This window comes from Boleophthalmus pectinirostris, unplaced genomic scaffold (assembly GCF_026225935.1).
Source record: "Boleophthalmus pectinirostris isolate CB_2022bp ecotype Guang Dong unplaced genomic scaffold, ASM2622593v1 HiC_scaffold_17, whole genome shotgun sequence".
NCBI classification, from domain to species: domain Eukaryota; kingdom Metazoa; phylum Chordata; class Actinopteri; order Gobiiformes; family Gobiidae; genus Boleophthalmus; species Boleophthalmus pectinirostris.
The window spans coordinates 27,003,348-27,024,822 of NW_026571115.1; the positions used below are offsets into that span (position 1 = coordinate 27,003,348).

Consider the following 21,475-nt stretch of genomic DNA (forward strand, 5'->3'; position numbering starts at 1 on the left):
TGAGGGGGCTTGCCTCTCCACAGATCTGACCTGAAACTTAGCTTGTTGTCTCCATGCAGGTAGACAAATCTAATGCCATACCGTGGAACATTCCAATAGCAGTAACACCTCCATAGAGACAAATGGATCCTCCACCAGAAAAGTTACATGGTGTATCTTTTAATAAAGTCAACAACAATACAGAAGGCAATACTAGGACAATAGTAACTCATAGTCAAAAGAACAAGACTAATCCTTTGTACAGCTGGTAGGTCTATTAATCAACGCATTATCATTTGAAATAAAACATAAAAAAATAACAATATGTATTATAGATTTAGTTTAGAAAATTAGTAATTAGCAAATATACTGTATTTTTCGGATTATAAGGCACACTTAAAATCCTTTTTCTCAAAAATCGGTAGTGCTCCTTATTATCTGATGCACCTTATGTATTAATTCTGGTTGTGCTTACTGACCTCGAAGCGATTTTATGTGGTACACGGCGTTCAAAAATCTGTCAAAATGTTTTAGTATGACTTTTGTAAACTATGAAGCCGCACTGCTTGATGGATTGTCAGCCACTGTAGTCAGGAGCCTCGCGGAGAAAGTCAGGCACAAGGAGCGAGCTGTTTTTTTTCAGCGCTTATACTTAAACAACACTTAAGCACACTTAAAATTATCCACCCACATTCACATTCATAATCCACATTCACCGAAAGAGGGAGACAACGCCGGTCGAATTATGCCACGATCTGCCAATGGATCATTTACGCCTGGGATAAGGTATCAGTCTCAATTGTTGTCCGTTTCATGCGCCTTATGTATGAAAATAGACGAGAAAATTCAACATTACTGATATTTTCCTTATAATCCAGTGCACTATAGTCCGAAAAATATGGTCTACGTTTTACCCAATCAAATGCCATACATTGGCTACCTCAAAACTGATGTGTTGTAGATTCAAAATGGATTCGTTGTCTAAGCATTTAATTTTGATATGCCAATATATATTCAATTCTAACTGAATTATGTTTTCTTCTGATCTCTTCCAATCTTACATATTGTATTAAATCCACCATAAAATTCTATACTTTTTTCCCCATTTGCCTTCCTGGACAAAAACACAACGAGTGACAATAAATAACTAAAGCATCAGTAGCTCAGTTCAGAATGTTTGTCCACTGATCTGAATTTGGGAGAACCACTGGCCCACAGATCGGAGGTGCAATTTCAGCTCTTACAGATGAACTCTGCCATTGTGTCCTTGGGCAAACAAGACACTTAACCCCCCCTCGCCTCCAGTATCTGTGTACACTGGAGTATGAGTGCATGTGTGAATGGGTGAGTGGTTCCTTGATGTAAAGTGCTCTGAGTGCCTTGAAGGTAGAAAAGCGCTGTATAAAAACACAACAATTTCCCATTTAAAAAACAAACTAAAACCACTGGTCACCATTTCAGCTAGCCGGGAGAAAAAGTTAGCCCCATGTGTACGTCTAGCCTTTCGCCTGAAGCCCAAAATAACATCCTCACATATTTCAACATACAACTTCCTATAAAAACAATCATAGCAAACGCACTGAACAATCACTGAACTGTTTCCCATCACTGAATTTTCACTTGGAGTCTATTCTTTCTCACGCTCCGTCTCGATTATACAAAGATGGCCAAAAGGCAAATAGCGTGGCGCAGTAACTGATGAAGTGTCAGATACATTTCATTAAACTCAGATGGAATAAAGTAATAACACTGCTAAAAGGAACACAGCGCTAACACAAGCCATTTGTCAATTTACATGCCCTATAGAAACAATGTGGTACCTGGACAGCATACTCAAGTCACATGAAGTGAAAATGTATAAGAGACGAACTGGAAATTGAGATGTTCATTATTTATGTAAAACATAATTGAATTTGTTTGGAGCAACATTTAATTGATCAAATACAGGCTCATTCTGTTTGGTTCTGCATATTGACTTAAAAGTCTTCATCAGGACCACTGACTGTATAAAGAAGTGGACAAAGGGAGCGTCACGTCCACTGAGGCCAGCGCTTATAGGGGTGGATTTTTAGGCAAGTTCCATATTTGGAATTCTTGACTTCATAGCAACCAAAGAGCCAATCAGGAGTGTGGCTGTTGAAATCAATCCCCCTTCCCGCCCGCACTGCTGGTTTGGCAAGGAGCAGGCACTTAATAATCAACCTGTTGCTGATGCTAGCGAGAGTGACCTCGGGGAAAGCGGGCAGTTCATTGGTCTGTTATTACTGTTCATATGTTGATTTATGGACAAAATATAATAAATAAAAACACCAGGATCATTTAGAGCAGGTTAAAACGAAAGTTTTAAGATCAAAATGATGAGGCTCACTGTAGCAGTTACAGAGAGAGAGGCCACAGTTTTTCAGTGTAAAGTCAACTGGAAACAGAGTAGAAAGTGAGCCCATGCTCCATGCTCACTTCCTATTTGGAATATCCATTTATATATACAGTTTATGATCAGCGCTCTTCTCTTTTAACTTTAACAAATAATTTATTTTGTTTTTATTTGTGTGTATTATGATTTTAAAGGTGATGCCTGATTTTAAAAATGTGAAAACAGGTTTGCATTGTCCAAAGTTATTCTCCACTGACCTTATGCTTTCCAGACATTTTAAATATTCACCGCAATGAGTTAATAGAGCTGTAAAGGAAAACTCTCAGAGACAAGTGCAGGTGCAAGAGTTTTGCAGATGGTACAGCGAACAACAACTAGAGTTATTTTGACCTGAAAAGCTGCTTTTGCAGCTGCAGTAAATCTGTACAGGTGCAAGACTCAAATACATGGGAAAGATTTGAGTACAGGATCTTTCATGCATCTTTCTTGTTCTGTAAAGCACATTGACTGTGCACAAACTGTGCTCAAAAATAAATGTACCTTGCATAAAATATTGCTTTAATAAGTGAATAATTTTAATGTTAGATTTATAAAAACTTTCTAGTATCACCTAGAGATGTTCTGTGTGATGATAATATCGTACTGAAAAAGCATGATGGTGTTTTGTTCCCATTTTCATTCAGTGTTCCACCGCTTGCCCATTTACCAACTCACCCATTGTCCGACGCTGACGTTGATAGCACTAAAAATAAGGAGATCAATTTCAGAAGCTGTCGTGTGTGATGCATTAGCCCTATTAGCTTTTATTACAGCTCACATGATATAGGCCTTCCACAATTACACTAATGAATATGTCAGAGCTGATTTACTCCTAGTGGCCTTCCTCATAATTACACACACTATATTCTTTTTTTTTTTTTTTCTTGGCTGTAAGTGTGTTTTGGATCTGTGCAGGTGGAGCCGTTCGTACCACATGAGTATACTTGTGAGGGGATGCTGGAGAGAGTGCACGCTTATATTCACAACCAGGTAAGTCCAAGTCCATTACCAGTACATACACTACCAATCAAAAGTTTTGGACTATCCCTCTCAATGCAAGATGTATATGTAAAAAAAAATTGTATATCAAGGAAAAATCTTATTGCAATTGGGTTTTTTCATTATGATTTAAAAAGTAGTATTCAGGAGCATTAACATTTGAGAGAAGACAGAAATCTGAACTGATTAACTAATACAAGAACCCTTTGCATTTCAGAATCTGTTTTTAGAGGTCAAAAAGTACAGGGTCAACAAGATTTCTCTTTAAAAAGAAAGGACATTTTTCTATCAAAATTAGTGCACTCTTGTGATTTAATTACGCCAACTCAAATTGCTTTTTTGATTTAATTGCCATTCATCCTGCAGCCCTTAAAAGCTACAGATTGAAACAAATGCTGAAGAGTTATGATACAATGAGGACATATGGCTGGCTTTTATAAGAGCACTGTTACTTCAAAATAATATTACTCAAGTGGAAGTAAAGAAGCAGTGGTGGAAGTTGCTCACGTAAGATTTAAAAAGTGCAAGTTCTGTTACACTGTCAAATATATGTCTCAAATAGAGTTTATGTATCTAATTACTATCCACCTTTGTCAATAAACGTGAGTGGTTGTGGTCAGAGAGACTGTTGGAGCAGATGGACAGTCAGGATTTTTATTATTGGTAGTTTTCAAATCCCAGATTCAGCTCCCAATGGGCTTTGCAGTTTTTTTTTTATGCGGAAGTCAGATGAGTTGTTTCTTTTATTAAGTTGTTTTAGATTAATATTGCGATTTAAATTTTGCAGAAACAGAATGATCCACGAGTCTGATAGATTGTAATTACCATATTTTTTGGGCTATAAGTCTATACTAGAACTATAAAGTCTATAAAGGACTATAAATCACACTTTTGGGGTCAAATTTATTTTATAAAATCAGAGATCAGGAACTGACATTTCATCTTGAAATGCAAGTTATAGTAATAACAATAGAAAAGAGAAAAACAGGCTGTTAACGTCACATATGAACAGTTCTTCAGATAAACTATAACATAAACAACAGAACAGAACAAGTTTACCAAACTCTTCTTCTCACTCCAAATCACTAAATCCATTCAATTCTTCATCCTCGGTGTCACTTCTGAGCAACTCCGCAACCTCTAGAGGTAAATAGAGCGCCGCTTCCTTTTCTGTGTAGCTGTTGTCAGACTCAGCTTCAGTTCCAGTTAGAATTATTCCGGCCTTTCTGAATCACAACAGGATGGTTTTGGTTGTCACTGAAGTCCAGGCTTTGTTGATCCATCCAGTGACTTGCAGGAAAGTTGCATGGTGCACCCTCTCAGTGTCACAAGTTTCTTGCTCACTCCAAACTTTTTTTCGGCTGCTCGATGACAGTTTTCAGCTGCAGATTTCACTATTTGCAGCTCATAATCTGCAAAATCTGATTTTCTTTTTGGGGGCATTTGTGTTCAATCTTCTCAGTTTTCTTAATAAGTTTTTTTAAATTTTACATTTTCAGTGGTGCAGAAGTAATGGTGCGATCGACTGACATGATACAGACAGGACAGAGGCTCTTTTTGCAGGAGACATGTGCAGTAGAGTCAAGTGACAGTGGTACAGGAGTAATAGGAGTAACAGATAGCCTAGAGCACAGGTGTCAAACATAAGGCCCGGGGGCCGGATCCGGCCCTCCAAGACCTTTAATGTGGCCCTCGGCTGATTTTCTACAAAAATATTTTAATCATATTTTCTATTAACATATTGGTAATTTTCTGTGGTGTTTATCACAGCAGCATCTCCAGCGCCTCTGTACGTGGCCCCTCCCACCAGAGCAGCTCAAATGAAGACTTGTCTCTTTCCAAACGCTCTTAAAGGTTTTGACTGTTGATCGTGACACCCTCATCAGCAAAATATAAAAAATAGAAAAGTGGAGCCGAGTGCAGTTTTTTCCAAGAAAAATTGACCTATTCCTATTTACATAGAAGTTCATGTTAAAACATTGTGTTGAAATAGTATTTTTTCTCATAATATTATAATATTTTGTAAAAGAAAGAGTTCATCAATTAAAAAAGATTTCTGTAATAGATTTGTGTTTCTCTGCACAAATATTTGAACTTATTGCTGTTTTTGGGGTTTATATGCCATGAGTTTTCTGATCCGGCCCCTTTAGGATCAAAGTAGGTTGGATACGGCCCCCGGACCAAAATGAGTTTGACACCCCTGGCCTAGAGCATCTTGAGGCTTCAGTGTGAAAATTTTAATATATAAGTCGTACCGGAGTGTAAGTCACAGGACCACCCAAACCATGAAAAAAAGTGCGACGTATTGTCTGAAAAATACGGTATATAGCAGACACAAGCACATTATGTCTTTTTTGAAAGTAAGTTGTACGTGAAGATTAGATACAAGAAACATCTGTGAATCTTGACTTGCCAACATAACACATTCAAATTCACACACTGAAGACTAAACAAAAGATGATTCAAATTATACCACGCAAATACATGTAAAAAGTATCATGTAAGAATAAGATCTAAGTAAAAAGCAAATATGAGTGCTTTGATGAAACTTATTGCCACACCTTGCTGTAGTATTACGGCAGAACCAGCCCCTGTGGTTTTTGGAGTACACAGTATTAGTGCCTGCATATGGAGCCACAGCGGGAGAGCTGGACTGACACACGGTTTCTATCTGATTGGTGGACCGTGTCAAAGTTAATTGGCAAAGTCAATTATTTAATCAGAGGTGGAGGTCTGCTCTTGAGAAAGTACTTGTTAAAGCTGTAGTACATGCGTTTTACTGGCAGATAATTACTACTGACTACTGCTGCTGTAAATCTTTCATGCACATACATATGACGTAGTAAACATAATTATATCTGATAAATGTGTCTAGTTCGATGTGTATGATTTTATTTCTACGTTGGAAATGTGACGTAGGCTTCAAAATTCAATAACAGTTACCTAGCAACCATAGTGTAAACAAGGGTCAAAGCTTGTCTAATATTCACAGTAGTTAAAGGTTCAATATTACGCAAAATTGACTCTGGTGAGCGTGTTATGAGTCATGTTATAATGTTTTTACCTCATCAAAAACAGAGTGAGTTGTGTTTTGTTTCATTCATACATTTGAGTAATTGTTTATTATTTGTCTGTCTAAATCTGTGTATCATTCGTTCATTTGTTTTTCAAAGTAAAACCAAAAATAAGAAAATGAAAAAAAAAAACAACAATTTTCTTCATTATTTGTCTCCAAAACCAAAATTAAAAAAACAGATAATGATTTGTTTTTTCAGTTTTCGATTTTGTGTTTAAATGAATTATGGAAAAAATGGATAATGGTCGTTTTTTGTTTCATCCAATTTTGACCCTTACAGACCAGGACTGAACCCAGGACTGAACCAGGACTGATCTCAGGATTGAACCAGGAGGAATAAACTAGGACTGAACCAGGACTAAACCAGGACTAAACCAGGACTGATCCCAGGCTTGAACCAGGAGGACTAAACCAGGACTGAATCAGGACTAAAACAGGACTAAACCAGGACTGATCCCAAGACTGAACTTGGAGGATTAAGCCAGGACTGAACTAGAACTGAGTCTCAGGACGGGCTTGGCGATGCACCCGCATAGACCGTCAAGTGACCGCAGGCAAAAGGACCGGTGCAGAGCTCCACGTCGCACGGGGCTAAGCGCAGCCTGATCGCGCTTTTTCGGACACCCTGCTCCACGGGCTCAGGGTTCTCCCTCTCTCTCAAGTCCAAGATTAGTCCTGGTTTAGTCCTGGTTTAGTCCTGGTTTAGTCCTCCTGGTTCCATTCTCGGATCAGTCCTGGTTTAGTTCGTATGTGGCGCAAAAGTATTCATTTAAACACTAAATCGAAAACTGGAAAAATGAATCCATATCTGTTTTTTCATTTTGGTTTTGGAGACAAATGGTGAAGAAAATAGTTGTTTTTTCATTTTATTATGTTTGGTTTTATTTTTGAAAAACGAATCAACGAATGATACACGGATTTGTCTAGCTCAAAATGCTCTGTTCCACTTTGCGATGTCTTGAAATGGTAGTTTTTCAAGTTAACAGCTACATTTGACCTTTTCCGTTTGAGGGAAGAACTAAACTAAACATGAATGAAGGATTTGCATGTTAATTAAAGGTGTGAATGAACCAAAACACAACTCCGAGTACGTTTGTGACGAGGAAACAACATTATAACATAGATCAGAACATGGGCCCTTTAAGATTCGACAAATAAAATAAATAACAACACCTGCATTTTGGAAGGAACTTTTGAAAACTTAGAGCTACTTGCTGTATTTCTCAACTTTTCGAATACCTCCCATGCATCCCTAGAACGAGCAATTTACAGTGAATACTCTTCTCTAGCAATTTCATAACCGCCGGTGTATAAGAACTCTTTTGTGTCAGTAATAATACAAATCATTGTCTTGTTCTGAACGTATATTTCTTGTCTTTTTCTTCGCTGGAAGCTAATTTAACATTCAAGGTAGAAACACGCAGTATTCTAACACTGCGTTTATAAGGTATTCAGGAAGTACAACGCTGTCTGCATTCTGCACGTAGTCTCAGCATCTTTGTTGACAGGAGACGAGGCGTTAATTGGACCGGAGTGTGTGTGTGTGTGTTTGTGTTTGTGTGAGTGTGAAGTGTATAAAGAGACTGCTGAAGACTGCTGAATGTGTAATCCTAAACACCAGCCTAAAGTACATTTAAAATAGGGCCGCGAGATTAAATTGCAATCACATCGAAATCGCAGTTCGGATAGACGTAATTAGCGAATCGCAAAGGCTGCAATTTTTGAAGTGTAGTTTTCTCCACAAACAACGAAGTATCATGTCTTAAAGGTTTTATATTGTGAGCTTAAAGCCATGTTATAATGTTGTTACTTCATCAAAAACTTACCTGGAGTTGTGTTTTGTTAAACCTTTATTATTAGTCTGCGTACATGTCCAAAGCTCAAAATGCTCTGTTCCACGTTGTGATGTCATGCAGCAGTAGTTTTTTACCTATTTTTTACCTTAAGCTCAATAGAGATGGGGAATTTCTAGGGCTGAAATCATCCAAATGATTCTATTGAAGGTGTATGAAGTTTAAAAACACAGTAGTACACTTCTTGTATTACCTGTATTTGCCTGCATTTAACTGTGCAGTGAGGCAGGATCAGCAGGGCAGGTGCACTGACGTAGGGGCAGGCAAGTGTGAGGAGAAATGTGCAATGAGGCAGGAGCAAAGCGTCAGGACCAGTGTCTTAGGAGTGGTGAGGCAGGAGCAGCGAGGCAGGAGCAGTGAGGAAGCAGAGTTCTGCACCGTGTCGGGTACCCGGGTCAAGGTGACTCAAATGAACGACGAACGGGAGAAAAATACTTAATGCATCCAAGACATGGACAGAAGTGCCATTTCCTAGTCTTTTCCTGGAATGATGGACCAGGCTGAAAGACACTTTAGTGTATTTATTACCTAAAACCATCAGCTTAGGTGATCGGCACAGCGGCTGCACTCCTGCTGGCTTAGTCCTGGTTTAGTCCTTGTCTAGTCCTGGTTTAGTCCTGGTGTAGTCCTGGTGTAGTCCTGATGTAATCCTGGCGATCAGCTCAGCGGTTGTAGCATGTATATATTTATAATCTGCTAATGACACAGCTTAGTTTCAGTCCTGATTTAGACCTGGTTCAGTCCTGGTTTAGTCCTGGTTTAGACCTGGTTTAGTCCTGGTTTAGTCCTGGTTTAGACCTGGTGTATTCCTGGTTTAGTCCTAGTTTAGACCTGGTCCAGTCGTGGCGATCGGCTCGGCGGTTGCAGCATTTATATTTATAATCCACTAATGACACGGTGTAGGTTTAGTTCTGGTTTAGACCTGGTTAAATCCTGGTTTAGATTTGGTTAAGTCCTGGTTTAGATTTGGTTAAGTCCTGGTTTAGACCTGGTGTAGTCCTGGTGATCGGTTTGGCAGTTGCCTCATGTATATATTTATAATCTGCTAATGACACGGTGTAGGTTCAGTCCTGGTTTAGACCTGGTTAAATCCTGGTTTAGACCTGGTTTAGACCTGGTTAAGTCCTGGTTTAGACCTGGTTCAGTCCTGGTTTAGTCCTGGTTTAGACCTGGTGTAGTCCTGGTTTAGTCCTGGTTTAGACCTGGGTAAGTCCTGGTTTAGACATGGTTAAGTCCTGTTTTAGACCTGTTAAAGTCCTGGCCATCGACTTGGCGGTTGCAGCGTGTTTATATTTATAATCTGCTAATGACACGGTGTAGGTTTAGTCCTGGTTTAGTCCTGGACTATTGGGCTGTCGGACTAATGGGCTGACCCCGATTTATCACGGGCACAGGCGGGTAACAGGTGGAATATTAACAGGTCCGGGCAGGTGCGGATTTAATCATGGGGTAACGGGCAGGTGTGGTGCGGTACGGTGCAGGTCTCCAAAAATGGACCCGTGCTGGACTCTGTGAGGAAGGTGCAGTGAAGCAGGTGCAGTGAGGCAGGAGCAGTGAGGCAGGTGCATCGAGGCAGCTCTTTATATCTTGTCCGTACACATACTTAGCGTTTGGCTCGGCGAGATAATGCGCACATATTGCTTCTTCCACTGGGCTATGACAGATTTTAACTACGCAACAGAAATGCAAATGATGTTCTGTCCTCATCCAGAAATTACTCGAAGTGATTCACTCGATCCACTGCCATAAGAAGCGGTGTACACACTAACTGAAGCGTTCTCTGTGCTCTGAAACCCATCCTATAAATCATGACTTTCTGTTAAAAATGACAGTGCATGTTCAAATGTTCTTAAAGTGCACACATTATGCAAAATCCACTCTTGTGAGCTTTTTGGCTGAATCCTAATGCTGCTACATCCTCAAAAACACACTGTAATTTGAATTGTGTTTTGTTTCATTCACTCCTTTATCTACATCTCCAAAGCTCAAAATATTCTGCTCCTCCTTGTGATGTCATGAAGTGGTAGGTTTTCAAGTTAACCACTATTAGAGGTGTGCAAAAATATCAAAATTTTGATATATCATCTCATTCAATACAGTATCGGTATATCACCAAGAGTATTTTTTTTGTATATTTTACTAAATTATTTTCTTACAGCACAGTTTATTATTAGTCTGTCTACATCTCCAAAGCTCAAAATACTCTGTTACTTTTAAAATGTATTCCCCTACAGATTACAGATTACATACCCCAAAATGTAGTTTGTAACGTAATCCATTAAATTACTTAAAGTGAGTAACATAATCTGAATACTTTGGATTATTTGATATTGTCATGATTTTTAAAACGACATGAATGTAGCAACCACATCCTGAAAATTCTTGTTTGTTCTCTTCAAATTCTCTGTTGAGCCCAAGTCTCCATGAATAATCAACTGTTTATTGTAGAGAAGCAAAGACCAGGAAATCTTAACATAAGATGTTTTGTTTTGTCTGCTAAAAGACAATAAAAAGCCCAGTCTTTACTTAAGCATATAAAAAATATTATTGATATAGAGAAATGATATGAGATCACTGCTGCCTTAAATTATGTCCACTCTACTGTTAGGTGTCAAATTGTTTAGTCCTGGTTTAGACCTGGTTTTAGTCCTAGTTTTAGTCCTAGTTTAGTCTAAATTTAGTCCTGCTTTAGTCCTGCTTTTAGACCTGGTTTAGTCCTGGTTTAGTCCTGGTTTTAGACCTGGTTTAGTCCTGGTTTTAGACCTGGTTTAGTCCTGCTTTTAGTCCTGGTTTAGCCCAAAAACAGGAAAATACCGCCCTGTAATTCATTTATTTCAACAAAGTAACTGTAATCCAATTACCATTCATTGAAACAGTAACTGTAACTGAATACAGTTACTCATAATTTGTACTCTGATTACATAATCCCTAGTACATGTAATCTGTTACTCCCCAGCACTGCCTGTTCCACCTTGTGATGTAGTGGTAGTTTTCAAATTAACAGCTACATTTGACCTTAAGCTCAATAGAGATGAGGAATTTCTAGGGCTGAAATCATCCAAATGATTTTATTGAAGGTGTGTGGAGTTTAAAAACACAATAGAGCACTTCCTGTTTTACCTGTAGTGCATTTAACTGTGCAGTGAGGCAGGATCAGCGAGGCAGGGGCACTGACATAGGAGCAGACAGGTGTAAGGAGGAATGTGCAACGATGCAGGAGAAAGCGTCAGGACCGGTGTCTCAAGAGTGGTGTGGCAGGAGCAACGAGGAAGCAGAGTCCTGCACCGTGTCGGGTACCCCAGGGGTCAGATAAATCAAATGAATGTTGAATGATGTTTGATACAGTATCGATATCGTGGGCTGCTGTATCGATATATCACCAAGAGTATTTTTTGGTATATTTTACTCATTTATTTTGTTATAGTGCTACAGTTTTGTTGCTTGTTTAGTCAAAGGAAACTCGTTTATGCGACACATTTGACATTTTCACTGTTTTGATGATTGAAATGTTTGTGTTTCATCTTAACTTTGCACAAGAAGTGGTTTAACAAAGACGTTTAGTATCACAGCCACGGTTTACCCATACCAGGATGGCTGCAGGGTCTTAAAACTCTTAAAAAGGTCTTACATTTCTTGTTCCTAAATTAAGACCTTAAAAAGTCTTAAATTATGTTGTCCAAGTCTTATTTTTTTGACAAAAGTCTTAAATCTCATTAGCCTGTGTTAAATGGAGGGAAGGGAAAAATAACAATGTGAACTCATGTAACGTGAATAAACGTCTAATTTGGAGCATGAGCAAAAAATACTTGGTTTCTGGCACCGGCGGCAATGAGTAAACAATCAGTAGAGTGGAGGAAGTGGATGGATCATGGGGAAGTGTAGATTTAATCCACAGTAGCTCTTAGATTCTAGATATAATATTGTAGTTGGTGTGTCATTATTAGAACTGGATCTGGTGTTTTCACCCACATAACGGGTGCGATGTTGGTCTTGCGATGTTGGGTGCGATGTTGGAATACCCTGCATACCGTATCGAATCGATTTGAAATATATTGCATCTAATCAAAAGCTCACTGTATTGAGATATGTATCCTATCGTGGCCATTGTATTGAGGCAACTTCTTCATGATACCCACTAACCACTACCTTTTACCTTTAGTTCATTAGAGATTGGCACTTCTAGGGATGAAATTATCCAAATGATTCTAGTGAAAATGTTTTGAAAATGAAGTGAAAGTGAAAATTAGTGTAAAAATGCAGTGGGGCGTTTCCTCTTTTACCACATGACTTCACTAGGTGGAAGTGTTTTCAGTTTTAGAGAAGAACTCAGCCTAAATATACATGAGTTAAACATGTGTGAATGAAACAAAACACAACTACAGGTCTGTTTGTGAGAATGAAACAACATTAGATAACACGGATAAGAAAATAGTGTAATATGAGCCTCTGAAAACACCATAATACAGAATGATATGTAGAGTAAAAGTCCTCCCTGATCTCTGCTCCTCTCCTGGCAGGAACAGACCGGTGCAGACTGAGTGGGCTCAGTCTCGACACACAAGGTCACATTGTCAGTCTCTCCTCACTTCACTTATTCCACATACCTGCTCAACTGTGCTGCCTTTAGGGTGCGCTCCAATGAAACGATTTTTGAGTTTCCATTTCTAAACTTTAAGGTCCTATATGACACAAAATAGACTCTTGTGAGCTTTAAGACATGTTATAATGCTGTTATCTCATCAAAAACATACCTGGTACACTGGAAAAAAAACTAAATCTAGATAAGTTAAAATGACTTAAATTAAGAACATTTTACTTTATTTGAGTCGATTCAGCTTGACAAGTAAAATTATCTACCAATGAATTAAGTGTGTTGTTCTTAATTCACTCAACATTCGATTTAGTTTCTTATTTTAAGTGCAAAAAGTTCTTGTTATTCTTATTTTAAGTGTAACGAGATGTATTTTCATATTTTAAGTACAAAAAGTCACTGGCAGATAATTTTACTTGTCAAGTGAAATTTACTCAAATCATTATAAAACTTTCGTAATTCAAGTCATCTTAACTTGGCTAGACTTAGTTCTTTTGCAGTGTATTGTGTTTTGTTTCATTCACATGTTTGAATAATCCCTTATTATTAGTTTGTCTACATCCCCAAAGCTCAAAATGCTCTGTTCCACCTTGTGATTAGGGTTGAGTATCATGAAGAAGCTGCCAATACAATAGATATCTCGATACACAGGCCACGATACGATACACTTTTTGATACAGTGAGCTTTTGATTCAGTACGTTTCGATACAATATATTTTACATCGAGTCGATACGGTTCAGTGTAAAAGAGGCTAAATGACGGCTCTAATACTAAAAGTTCGCTAAGTCCAATAAGTTTGTGAAAAGTGAATGAGAAAAACACCCATTTTGCTCAAAACTGTGAAAATGTCAACACAACTGTAGCTCTTACACAAATTAATTTAGTAAAAATATACCTTAAATTACTCTTCACGAAATATCATTACAGCAGCCCAATAAATCAGTATTGTATCAGCACATTATACGATACGATACATAGAAATTTTGATATTTTTGCACACCTCTACTTGTGATGTCATGGAGTTGTAGTTTTCAAGTTAACTTCTACCTTTTCGTCCAGCAGAGATATGCAATTATAGGACAGCAGTCATCCAAATGATTCTAGTGAAGGCGTGTGGAGTTTAAAAACACAATGGAGCACTTCCTGTTTCACCATATGACATCACAAGGTGGAACAGAGGGTTTTCTGCAGGGTTTGTGTGTGTAGAAGAAACAAAACAAAACTCCAGGTATGTTTTAAATGAAGAAACAATTTCATAAATCAGAAAATAACACACTATAGGCTCTTTAAAGGTGCACTATGCAACTTTTCTGGCAGGGGAGTCCACTGCTTGTCTCCATGGTGATTTAGTGTGCCTGAAATATTCCACAGTATGGCAGTTTTTTCCAATAGGGGTGTTTTAATTGCTCAAAACTATAATGCGTTCCGACTGTGGGCAGTTTTCCTCTCCCCAGATCTGACCTGTAACTTGGACTGGTAGCGTCACGTTCTTGTCTCCATGGAGATAGATACGTTTAATGCCATACTGTGGAACATTATAATCAAAACAATAACATCTTCATAGAAACACTGGAAATAGCCACCTGGAAAGCAATTCAGAACTTAGGGTAAAAATACAACATGGCATCAGCCGGTAAAAGAAAGAAGAAATTTGATGATTTGTGACTGCGATATCTCAGAATACTCTTGAGTGAATACTAGTTTGAGTAGTTTACAGAAGATGTTGTAGTTCTTTCCAGAGAAATAATCATTAATGCACAGAATAAATATATTTGGGCCCCAAAACTGAGCCTTGTAGAACATCATCTATAAGAACCTTATCAGAGTCTGTCAGAATTTTTACTTTATCTATATGTAAAACCGATGTCAAATGGATAAAGGTATTTGACATTTGGATTTGACAACGTAAACGCAGTGATTTTGAAAATAACACCACTACCTGTACTTCTCTTTCTCTGTTTTTGAAAATTGTATGCAATTTGTTTAAAGAGCCCATATTACTCTATTTTCCCATCTGTGTTATGATGTCGTTTCCTCATCAAAATGTGCATAAAATTGCTCAGTCGTCCAGGTAGAACTTCATTTGAATTTCTCCTTTGCCTTTCTCATCAAAAACTTACCCAGAGTTGTGTCTTGATCCAACTTGTGATGTCATGTGCCCATTTCTGCTGGAATAAATGTAAAAAGTAGCTGTTAACTTGAAAGCATTTTGAGCTTTAGACACAACTCCAGGACTAGGCGATATTGAATTTATTTTTTTTTACCCCACATTGATCTAGATTTTCAATTTGATTTGATCTTCCTCCATCTAATTAAATACATAGACATGAGGACTTCAGGCATAGGTGTGAGGGTCACCACGATTTTTATTTTGTGTTGATAGGACCAATAATTCTTAATGTTTGTAATATTCTTGTACGATATATTAAACTTAGTGCATACTCATTAGGTACACATGCCTACTGCTATTAACATAAACACGTGCGATGTCATTACGCTAAATGAGGTCTTGCGTCTCACTCATAATTGGTGAAAAAATACTTGTTTACGTTTGTAACTTGGATTATAATGATGAGAAGCACAAGAGGAGAGAAAGAGGAGAAACGGTGAGGAGCTGTGGCTGGATCGGAGAGAGGGAGGGAGCGAGGGAGTGGACAGACGGCAACACACACACACACAGAGGGAGACATATACAAACACACACACAGAGGTAGAGGGAGAGAGACACTGGACTTGGGTCACTTCAGGCTGCAAGTCTAAGTCTAATTTTTTTGCCCCTATGCGACCTGTATCTGATCTTTTAATGACTGAACAACACAGATCTGATTTTTTCAAATGTAACCCAGGCCACTTAGGCTACGCTCAGACTGCAGGGCTTAATGCTCAATTCCGATTTTTTTAGTGAAATCCGATGTTCTTGTGAGGTCGTTCACATGTCCAATTAAATGCGACTTGTATGTGACTTCAGTGTGAACATTGAATGGCCCAAAAGTGTCAAACATGTGCACTGGAGGACACGATGACGTCAACCGCAGCGAGCGTGCTCTGTGTTTATAGAAGTTGTCCAAACATGGACGCGAGCATTGAGCACCCGGAGATTTTAAAGTTCTTCTTGTACCAGAGCCAGAACATGTACAGCTTATTTGTTTAAAGGAGGAGTTTGAGAAGGAGAAGGACGAGGTTTTTTGCCGTGGCGTTTTGTGGTGAAGTAGCAGCAATGTCCGTTGAAAGGAACGTGTGGATGTAGAGACGTAGCCAAGAGTGGTGAGTGGTGATGTGCTTCACTTCAGTGACACGGAGTTCATTAACAATTTTCGCCTACTTCAGCGCAGAATAGTGACGTTTGTTTGTGGCTTGTTGATAACGTGTAGGTCAGATAAATGCGCTTTGGCCGTTCAGACTGAAGTCGCATGTCAAAAGATCAGATCTGTATCGGTTTTAGGAGCACATATCCAAGTGTCCTGGGTCACATTTGAAAACATCTGATCTGTGTCATTCAGACTGTCAGTAAAAGATCACATACAGGTCACATAGAGGCCAAAAAATCGGATTTGGGTCACTTCAGGCTGCAGTCTGAACGTAGCCTTGGATATGTGCTCCTAAAACTGATCTTATGACATGCGACTTCAGTCTGAAGCAGCCAGGTCGCATTCATCCCACCTACACATCACAAATGTACACAAACATTCTTCTCGTCATACAAAAATTGTGTATAAACTCCGTGTCAGTGAAGCAGCGAAGCACACAGCAATCCCACCATCCACATGTTCCTTTCTACGGACTTTGCTGCCACTGCCCCACAAAACGCCACGGCCAAAAACCTCGTCCTCCTCTTTCTCAAACTCCTCCTTAAAACAAGTAAGCTGTACATGTTCTAGCTCCTGTACGAGAGGAACTTTAAAATCTCCAGGTGCTCAATGCTCACGTCCATGTTTAGGCGACTTCCATAAACACTGAGCACACTTCGTCTTTGTGTCCTCCAATCCGCATGCGGGACACTGTTGGGGCGTTTAATGTTCACACTTGAGATCACACACAAGTCGCATTTAATTTGGAAATGTGAATGACCTTGCAAACAAATCGGATTTCACCAAAAAATCAGAATCGAGCATTAAACCCTGCAGTCTGAACGCAGCCATGAAAGAGACGCGCTGGCTGCTTTTTCCTAAACAAGAGCATAAATCCTTGTCAGCACCACACACTTTTACTGTCACACGATTGGCTGCAGACCTGTTGATTTATCATCGAGATCGACCAAAGTAGAGATTCTGTTCTATCAATCTTTCGAGTTTTGGCACAGCCCTAACTCCAGGTATGTTTTTGATAAGATAACACCATTATAACACGGCTAAAAGTCAATTTGAAATGTAATATAGGACGTTTAAGTTGTTTTTTTGGCAGTTCTGTTTTGCCTGAAGTGACTGAACAGCAACACAATTAACGTTTAAAGTTGTTGCTGGCTTCAGTTTACTTTTCTAAACCTTAGTTGCTTGTTTCTTTCTGAAAATCTTGCAACCCCCTTGACCATCAAATACCATAATTTATTCCTTTCTTCTTCCGTAATGTTGAACTTATCCTCCCTCTGCTTCAAGTCAGTTTCAGTACAACAAACTGTGCCATCATATTCCACTCCCACGCATCCTATTTTTGTTTTAAGCAATTATTTCCCAGACAGTATTCAAATGGCAGACTTGATTGACGTTTTGTAATTTCAAATGAAGGTAATTTCATCTCTTCAAATCAGTCCGTTCTCTTCACAACAACATACGGTGCTATTGTTTCAGTGTGATTGCAAACCATAGGAGGTAAGGAAGTACACTTGTTTATGTATTCAAGCGCACCAGGGTTCATACGTGACCAGTGAGAGGGATATGACAATTGAGAATATTGATTTTTGTTTGCGTCAAGTATTATATTAGGAATTTCTAGAGCCCAGTCTGACTGAAAACTTGTCAAAAATGGTCTTATATAACACAAAATTGACTCATGTTAGAATGTTTTTATTTCATTAAACACATAATATGGAATTGTGTTTTGTTTCATTCACACATGTTTGAGTAATCCTGCATTATTAATCTGTCATTATTAATCAAATGTTTGTCATGTCTTGTAGTGGTAGTTATGAAATTAACAGATGCCTTTTACCTTTTCTGCCCTACAAAGGTAAAAGACCTGAACTCTTTCAGTGTGAACCTGTAAAAAATAACTTCAAAGTTTGTTTTGTCCAGACAAAAGTATAATAAGTAGGGCTCCCAAAATTTGACAACTAGTTGCTATAATGAAGAAATATTTCTGAAGAATACTCAAAATTGACTTTTGACCCTTATTTGGCAGTTTCTGTATTCAACCTTTTTATCATGAGACAAAAATAAGGAGTCGTGCAAAGGCAAAAGGCAGAAACTGACATGATCATTATGTGCTTGATTTTCACCAAACCTCCAGGACCAGACCTCACCAAGGTCGAGTCATCATGGTGTTTGTTTCAAATGATATAGAAGAGCTTTGGATTTGATCGTGCAGCAACACTCACACAGTTAAACAGTTTGATTGTCAAATTACCTTGCAGTATAGTATGTACAGTATGAATAAATACACAAAATACTTTTCACATTAAAGATAATTTAAGTATAATTGAATACAAAGTTATTGATATTTAATGTGTTAAGACGCTGTGCCACAACAAAAAGAAGGAGGCAAGAGGTTGGATTTTAAAATAAAATATATTTCTACACTGTTTTTGCCTTTCGCCTTTGCGCAACTCTTTATTTTTGGCTCATGATACAAAGACAGAAGTACAGAAACTGACAAATAAGGGTCAAAGGTCCATTTTGAGCTCAATATTTATCACGATAGTTATTCACATGATAAAGAAGCTCTCATTTTTGACCAAACATGATGCGTTCTGCCTTTAAAGGACAGTTTTGTTCAGTAGAGGCAATTCTAGGTCTGAAATCATTCGAATGATTCTAGTGAAGGTGTATGGAGCTTAAACACACAGTGAAGCACTTCCTGTATTACCACATGATAACACAAGGTGGAACAAAGTGTTTTCTGTTTGAGAGAAGAACTCAGCCTAAATATGCAGAGTTTGTGTGTATCATCACTAGCTTTGGAGACTAATAATGCAGTGTTACTCAAACATGTGTGAATGAAAGGAAACACAACTCCAGGGATGTTTCTGAGCAACAACATTAAAACATGGTTAAAGGCTGCTTTTCAAACTTTTCAAACAGTATACATTTCGTGAGCATAATAGCATAATTGCCTAAGTCATATTTTTTTTTTGGCTAAATTGTGATATCTGCCTAACTTTACTCTGCTACCACTGCTGCATCGCCCTGCCTTATTGCCTGTCATCAGCCTCAGAACTCTTGTTAGAGTCTAAAATCACTGTCTGCCTTAGTTATCTCTATACAATATCGATAAAAATACCAATGTGCTTGCTAAAAAAAAATTTTTTTCTTGTTTTCTGAAAATGTTTAAATATGACTTAGGCAACTATGCTATTAGACTAATGATTTGGACAAAGGTTATCGTAGTCTTGCCTTTTGCTGGGTCTGAGATGACATCACAATATTAATATTTCATGCAGATGGGGAGTATGTAAAATAAATGATGTTGCAGATTCTTGTTGTCATACAGTGAGTTCATAAATCTAGCCAATGATAGTAATGAGTTTCAACTTTTGTGAAATCATCTTTTAGATATTTCATGACAAAATGTGATTTGGGAACATGGCATCAACACATTCTATAAATATTAGGGGTGTAACAGTACACAAAAATCACACTTCGGTTACTTCAGTTTTGAAATCACGGTTCAGTTCATTTTCGGTACAGTATGGGAACAAAGTGCAATGCTTGTTGTTTATTTGTGAGTTTATTAAACCAACAATTTATTTTAACATTATAAGAACGGGTGGAGATTCCTTGCCAGCGAAAGGCGAGAGTGAGAACCAGGGTGAAACGAACATAGTTTTGCGAGGTTCGGAGGGACATAGTCAAGGCGGGGGGCAATTGGTGTCAAGGTGGCCGCCCTAACTATAAAGCGCTGCGGGAAACTCTGCCGCCCAAATCACGGATGAGTTTCCTCTTGATTTTTAAAGAGCTGAGCCTTCCATGTAGCTGCACATGTAGTGTTGGAATGTAAACACACACAAATTGTGCGAATTCACTCGTGCACAGCCCTGCACCGAACCGAACGTCCTGTACTGAAACGGTTCGGCACGAATACATGTACTGTTACACCCCTAATAAATATATAAAAAGGTATTATAACTTTAAAGTTAATAAAACTCTTTAAGCACAGAAATGATAAGATCGTTGAGGTGAAGAAGCTCTTACCTCATGGCATCATCAAGGGAAACGAAGCAATTAAAGCTTGAGGGAGGACAGATTAATTATGCAGGATTACTCGAGCATGCACTCAATTCTGGGTATGTTTTAATTATAATATGATACAACTATTTTGCATAACAGAGCACCTTTAATTTAATATACAGTGTCAAAGTGTAGCAATAGGTATAATACAACTTTTCAAACTCTTCTTTATTTCTCATGAATTTTTGTCTTATTTCTTGTAGCATTTTCTCTTCAGCTGAGGCCAGGAGTCTTGCCAGTACTTCATAGAACTCGGGTTATGTCAGAATCTAATTGCATAAGTGCAGAGTATTCTTTTAACATTGATCGAAAGCCCAGCAGAAAGAACGAACTCGGCACAATATGGCAGATCGCTCCTTTACTATGAAGCTGTACAAGAAAATAGTGGAATTTTATAGACTTTTTTTTTTCCAGTTTGGGGATTTTTGTCATTTTTTTGTCTCTTCATATATAAGTTTTTATAGAGACATTTTTCAGTCTACAAATATTTTCACTTCACTCATCTTAAGGTCAAATTATTGCTTTTTCGTAAATGTTTCACACTTTGGCAGTGTCACTGGTCACATCTTTGGAGATGCTATTATGTTTAGAGAAACAATGCATGTTTTTACACAGGTCTGAGATCGATCTGTTTAATATTCCAGGCGAAGTATTAATATTAATATCTCCATGGAAACAAGCACCAGAAAAGTGACATAGTGCAAATTGGAATGAAAGTTTTAGAACAATTTAACTTTTTTTGTTTAGCTCCTGTCTGTCTTATTAAATCAAAAATCATAATATCCTCAAGAACTACGTAAAGGTTCATTGTGTAACTTTTCTCGTGGAAGGTCCATTAAATGCTTTTCTCCATGGAGATATTGTTTTGTCTGGAATGTTTCACAGTATGGCATTAAACCTTTCTATCTTCATGGAGACCAAACCTGACCAAGTTACAGGTCAGATCTGTGGAGAGGCGACTCCGTTCTATGCATGTTTGAGTTATAAAACCACCTGTAATTGAGTAGGTGTGTGGTAGAGGTGTTTAAAGTCATACTGTGGAACATTCCTGGCAGAGCAATGACATCTCCATAGAAACAAGCAGGTGACGGCTCCTCCATCAGAAAAGTTACACAATGCACCTCAAATACAATACAATACAATCTTATATGCACCTGCATTTAAGGTTGTGCAATTAAATTGAA

At 38.2% G+C, this 21,475-nt stretch overlaps 1 protein-coding gene across 1 annotated transcript in view; it reads left to right on the plus strand.

Moving 5' to 3' along the window:
* LOC110160690 (alpha-1,6-mannosylglycoprotein 6-beta-N-acetylglucosaminyltransferase B-like) overlaps positions 1–21,475 on the plus strand; it is a 212,782-nt gene that overhangs the window by 180,962 nt on the left and 10,345 nt on the right. The window contains exon 17 of the mRNA XM_020925372.2: positions 3,308–3,382. Within this exon, the coding sequence (XP_020781031.2) occupies positions 3,308–3,382 (75 nt within the window). The remainder of the gene's footprint in view (positions 1–3,307; positions 3,383–21,475) is intronic.